This window comes from Vigna unguiculata, chromosome 2 (assembly GCF_004118075.2).
Source record: "Vigna unguiculata cultivar IT97K-499-35 chromosome 2, ASM411807v1, whole genome shotgun sequence".
In the NCBI taxonomy this organism is placed as follows: domain Eukaryota; kingdom Viridiplantae; phylum Streptophyta; class Magnoliopsida; order Fabales; family Fabaceae; genus Vigna; species Vigna unguiculata.
Window position 1 is genome coordinate 22214589 of NC_040280.1, and position 6749 is coordinate 22221337.

The 6749-nt window shown below is 30.7% G+C and overlaps 1 protein-coding gene across 1 annotated transcript; it reads left to right on the top strand.

Annotated features, from left to right (window-relative positions):
• Window positions 1-3447: 3447 nt before the first annotated feature.
• Window positions 3448-4942, top strand: LOC114174011 (protein JINGUBANG). Its single transcript, XM_028058733.1, has one exon. The coding sequence runs from the start codon at window positions 3477-3479 to the stop codon at window positions 4725-4727; it is 1251 nt and encodes a 416-aa protein (XP_027914534.1). The 5' UTR covers window positions 3448-3476; the 3' UTR covers window positions 4728-4942.
• The last annotated feature ends 1807 nt before the right edge of the window (window positions 4943-6749 follow it).

The following is a 6749-nucleotide window of genomic DNA, read 5'->3' on the forward strand; positions in this document are numbered from 1 at the left end:
TTAGTTTCTAATACTACACACACAAAAATTCCTAGATAATAATCAATTTTAGTGATCAAGAATTGTTGATTACTACAATGACCTATTTATGTACTAATTTATAAAACTAAAAATTATTAGTTACTAAAATAATTAATATTATGGATAAAAAATTATAATTGGTCATTACATTACTGTTTAAAATTAGTTATCAAGACTTTGACTGCCAAAAAATTAATTTCTAAATTGATTACTAAAAATTGTTAACAAAATTTTTATTATCAAAGGAATTAATTTTTCAATTAGTAACCAATTTAGTGATCAATTATAATTTTTTATTCATAATAATAACTAAGTAATTAATAATTTTTAATTTTATAAATTGGTATTTAAATTGATCACAGTAACTAATCATATTTTGTTTCTAAAATTAGTTTTTAATAAGAATTTTCTTATAACTCACATATATAACAAAAAAAAATATTGTTATTAATTTTAAAAAATAAATTATAAATTTAATTTAATTGTATAAAACAAATTTGTAAGATGAAGTTGACATTTATTTATATATTATAAATATATTTTATTTCTAATCAATATAAAATCTTAGATGTTTAATAAATTTAAGTATAAGATAATTTCATTCATTTAAATATTATAAATATATTTTATTTCTAATCAATATAAAATCTCTCCAGTTTGATAAATTTAAATGTAAGACAATTTCAACCACATATTATTTCAAACATAATTATGTTTAAACTTGACCATTATATATATTGTATATACGTGCGATATGATTGAAGATGGTTTAGAAGATTTATTTTTTTATTTATAAAATTAAGAATATTAAATAAGTTTAACTGTATTATAAGGTATCTTTTGTTTCTGTTAGTTTTTTTTTACAAGAAACATGTTTAATTTTCTATTTTTTATAATGTAGTTGTAAATGAGTTTTTGTATTATATCTCTTTTGATTTTCTTATTTCAAAAGTATTTTTTTTTCTTTGTTATGTTAACTATTTTTTCATCTTTATATTAAATAAATTAAAGAAATAATTAAAAAAAAGTTTAATTTGAAGTTTAAAAATAACATATAAAAATGTATTCTTTTATTGCAAAAAGTCGACAACTAAAAAATGGGAAAATATGTTTAAAATGAAAATAATATTTAACCAACGGAAAATAATAACACTTACAATGGTAAGTGTTATGTTATGTGTGGAGAAAAAAAAGCTATACCAATTACTACAACATATTAATACACTTAATTAATGTGAAACACTATTAGTTCGTACAATCACACTTTGTCATATTGTATTAAATTAACTTGTTGACTCAATTAATGATACACTCTATTATTATTAGTTTTCCCAATTCATTTGACTTTTTTCACTCTTGGTTGCATGGTCAAGGAATCTAAATGGCAACTTGCACTTGCACACATGTTTCATACTGAAATTGGTTGGATGATAAAATCAACTAATAATTCACATTAAAGTCTAAATTATTGGCTTCCCTTTGAATTTAATGAACTATGTCTCTAATTTTTGGATAAGCTATTAAAGTGTGTCTCTTCATCTCTTCTTCTATCCTTCCAAATCAATGTCCTATTCAATACTTTAATCCAAAATTTCAGCTCAGTGTAGAGTATATAGTAAAAAAAATGTCATGTCTCAACAACTTTTTGTTCCTTGATTAATTATAGGATTAAGATTCTTTGATACTTTGCATTAAACCAAATCTAAGAAAAATGTAATGGAACGATCAAAACATGTGTGAAAAAAGTATTTCAAATAATTTAGGTCATTTTAGAAGAATAATCAATTTTTAAAAAATGTAGTTACTTTTATCATTAGAGTGTGAATAGGTAGAGTTTCAAAGGTAAAAAGTAAATTTATCATCAAAACTAATAAATATTTCACTATAAAAGTAAAACTCAGCGTGTGAAGGGAACAATATGAAGTCTCAACTACGGCGCCTTGACTCATGCGCCTAGTTGCAAACTGCTAACATGCACCGTGGGCCAGCTTTAAATTGCTAGCATGTCTCTATAAAAGCCCACCACTCCTTAAATTCTTATAAAAATTATTTTAAAAAATTTAATTGGTGGAAAGTACTAAAATTATATTAGAATTGCATAATCATTATTTTTAAAAAATAATTAAAAAATAAAAATATTTTTAGTCTTTGTACTTTCGGTAAAGCTGGTATTCTTTAATATCAATAAAATTGGTTTCAACATTTTTAAAAAATATATAGATTTTATTCTTCGATAAGAATTCATTATCCATTTTTAATATTACGACGAATTAAAGTTACATATTTTTTCAGTTAGAGAACACAATTTATTAATATAAAATTACATCGTCGAGCTAAAGCATATACAAAAATAAAGAAATTCTAACTACTTATACCATAACTGATATCATATGTAAAATACTTTCAATTAACATAAATTAATTTTAACAATATATTATTATTAAAAAGAAACTTGAAAATATATATTTTAAATGTAATTAGTAAATTAAATAATATTAATAATGTTTTAATTAACATCTGAATCTAAAGCTACGTTTGAACTAGATCTTAGTATAGTTTTTTAGTTTCTTTCTAGCTTTTTTTTTATAGTTAAACAGTTTGTAGTAGCTTCCAGTGTTTTTTACCTGAACTAACTTTTTTAAAACGCTAATTCTAACTTCTAGATTTTCTTTTCAAATTTTTTGTTTAATTTTTTTATTACTTTTCTCAATAAGGTAATTTCTATATGTATTTTATCTCTTCGTTCTTTTGTTATATTATAATACTTAATTTGTTATACTACAATGAATTGATAATATACTTAATTTATTATTTCCTATTATTTTTAATATTTATATTTAACTACTTATTTTTAAGCAACACACTAATTAATATAAAATATCACATCTACCTGAGTGTACATTATTTTTACTTAGCTTTAAACTTGTCAAAAATATTTTTACATATAATGTAAGATTAATAATATAATGCATAACTCGAAAAAATAAGAATAAATGAAACTAAAAATAAATAAAAAATTGTAGAGCTAAAAAGTAATTTAAAAAGGTTATATTTTAAACCAAAAAAAATGAAATTATGTAAAAAAAATATTATATAAATACATGCAAATAATCATTTTATATTTTTAGATATTCCATACTATTTTACTAAATATCCCGACTAGTTTTGTCGAAAGTAATCTAAATATAAGAATTTATTGTATATTTTTAATTAAAATACAAAAGCTAAGGAAAGTTCTTTCATATGACAATGATTTTTCAGAAAACAAAAGTTGGACCCAACCAAGCATGGAATTAAACGACTGATTAGACTCTGAAGGAGACAAAGGGACAAGCATTGGTCCTCATTTATGCCTAATTCCAAACTGCTAACATGCACCATTACCCTCGCTTAAATTGCTAACATCAACATGCCTCTATAAAAACCTCAAAACTTCCCACATAACACAAACCAAAATGGGACTTCTTCAACATCCCTTGTGTTGCAACTCACAGCAACAACAACCACAAAATCAAAGATCCTATGAACACTTCCATTCAGAACCATCAACCTCTTCTTCTCTCCATTCACAGCCAAGTCTTCCTTCAGTCCCTTCACTAAGTTCCCTCACCCCACAACAACCGCACAACCCCCAACAACAACAACCTCAAACCACCGTCAAAATCCACTCCTCCCCGATCTCCTCCCTCGTCCTCCACGGCAAACTCCTCTACAGCGCCGCCTCCAGCGGCGAGGTCAAAACATGCAGCAGAGACCCTTTCACCCTCCAAACCGACATCAACACCAACACCAACACCAATACCAACGTTGTCGTCGTTGCAACCACCAACGCGCCCATCAAGTCTCTCATCGTATACCACGACACGCTCTTCACCGCACATCAAGACCACAAAATCCGAGTCTGGAAAGCCGACCAACCCACCAAGTGCATCGCCACGCTTCCCACGCTCCACGACCGTGTCTCCAAGCTATTCTCCTCCAAGAACTACGTCGAGGTGCGCCGCCACAAGAAACGCACGTGGGTGCATCACGTGGACGCCGTTTCCACCCTCGCGCTCTCCCACGACGGCTCCCTCCTCTACTCCGCTTCCTGGGACAGGACGTTCAAAATCTGGCGAACCTCGGACTTCAAATGTCTGGAGTCCGTGCAAAACGCGCACGAGGACGCGATTAACTCCTTGGTTTTGTCGAATGACGGCGCCGTCTACACGGGCTCCGCCGACACAAAGATAAAGATGTGGAAGAAGCGTGAGGGTGAGAAAAAGCATTCGCTCGTGGGGACGTTAGAGAAGCACAAATCCGCAGTTAACGCCCTGGCGCTTAGCGAAGATGGGTCGGTGCTGTATTCTGGCGCGTGTGACAGATCAATTTTGGTGTGGGAAAGTGATGATAATAATATGGTGGTGGTGGGGGCTTTAAGGGGACACACGAAGGCGATACTGTGTTTGGTGGTGATGGCGGATTTGGTGTGTAGTGGATCAGCTGATAACAGTGTTAGGGTATGGAGGAAAGAGATTGGAAAGGGTTATTCGTGTTTGGCGGTGTTGGAAGGTCATCGACGACCCGTGAAGTGTTTAGCTATGGCTGTTGACTCCAACACTGGTGGTGGTCCTCATGAAGATGATAGGTCTTATCTGGTTTACAGTGCAGGTTTGGACTGTGACATTAAAGTGTGGCAAATACGCGTTCCTTTGTTGTCACTGTAATTCTTTTTCTTACTACAGTACCAGTATTCTTTTTCTTTTCTTACTCTTACAATGGATTTTTTGTAAATAGGATGAGAATTTTCCTTTAATTCTCGTGTATGTGTGAGTTTGGGTTGACTTATTTTCCACCTCAAATATAGTGCATTTATTACTGCTTTGACTCAAAAACTAAGATTTATAGATAGATTCACACAAATGTATCTGTTTTCTTTTGTACTTGGTGTGTACTTGGATAATTTGATTCTGTCTGACTAACGTTGGTTAAAATTTTGTAGTGGGTATTTTTTTTTCATAAAATATTTTAAATATAAGATTTTTAATTTAATATAAAAATTAAGAATATTTGAAATTGTTTTTAATATTATCTTTTTCTTTTTTTTTTATGAAAATGTTAGCTTGTAAGTTTTCTCCAAAATTCATTATTTCCCGACATATGCTAGCTATTCCGTTTTTTTCTCCTTTGACTGCAAAAAGAGACAAGAATACGACGTTGGAGATAGGCAAAAGAGCATAAATACTTGTCCTTTGTTGTTGTACGTGAGACTTCATGGTGCAAGTTGCATCATCTAGAAACTTATGACTAACTTTTCTTTCAAAATTATAGTGGAATGAAAATTACATAAGAATTTAATACAAAAACCTAGCTTAAAACGCAAGTAATCCTTAACGTGTAAACTATTTGCTTGGACCACAAATAATGGAATCTAAAAGATTTCTCTCCTTTCATATATACCTAACCTTAGGATATGGACTTCTCCTTCACGTTCAATTGATCCACTGCCTCCATTTTTTTTTTAGTGTAAGCTGGAAAGCATTATACAAGCTTTCATTCTCACTCCCAACTGTTCATATCTTCATGATTTGCCCACATGTACATATATTAAGAAAAGAAAAAAACGAATCTCCTACTTGCTTCAAGTTTCATAATTAATATAAGAAAATCGGAACTCATCTTCATAATTTGCTTGTTCATGAATCGGTTTAGTACTTGGGGGGCCAAAATATAATTTTATTAGCATAGCAATAAAACTAAGGACAATATATATGTAAAAAGTTTCATCCCAAAATGAATGCAGAGTAATATAATGAATTGGGTAGTTCTTGTGTATTTGTTGTGGAGGGATGTTCCCACATAATCAGGATCTGGCTGGTTAAAGAGGATTCCCTCATCCCCACCACTTGGAGATCAACCTTACAAAAATGCCCAAATAATGCTAAAACACTGGTTTCGGGGATGAATACAGAAAACATAAGAGTAAGATACCGGTGAATAAATTTTAACCTACAATTATTATAAAATTAAATTCTCAGACTTAAATCTGATCCTATTTCTCTTAATCCAACCCCGATTCACTTAAACACATGATTCTTCTCCAATTTGGTTTGACCTGGATCTAGATCGGCTTAGCTCAATCTATATTTTATCAATTCAGTTCAATCTTAACTTAGCTTGATCTAATCTTGGTTGGACTAAGATTGAGTTGGACTAGTCCAATTAAAATTATCATTGTTCGGCCTCAATTCAAATGATCCTGACCTATCCCACTCGATTGATGTAAATTTGTCTCAACTCAACTTGACAAAGGTCTTGGAAAACTTGATTCGACCCAACTTGACACAATCTTGATTGGGTTAAGCTAAACCTGTATCTTGATCAAGCTAGGATTAACATGGGCCTAACCCAACTCTATTAAACATGATCTCTAATGCTTTAAGGTGACCAATTTTTTAGTAATCGATTAGCGATTATAATTTCGGTGGCTATTTAGCCACCAATTTAAAATCAATGGCTAACTGTTTTTGCAAGTAGGATTCCTGCCACTATTTATTTTCGATGGCGAAGGGTGTTAGCCACCGATTTAACTCATTTAGCCACCGACGAAATCGGTGGCTAAAATGTTTTTATCTAGTAGTGATGGACCTACCATGATTTGATTGAATATGAATTTTTTCAACTTAGTTTAACATGTGGTTGGATTGACTTTGCTGGACCTAGACCCAAAGCAACTTGACTTAATATCG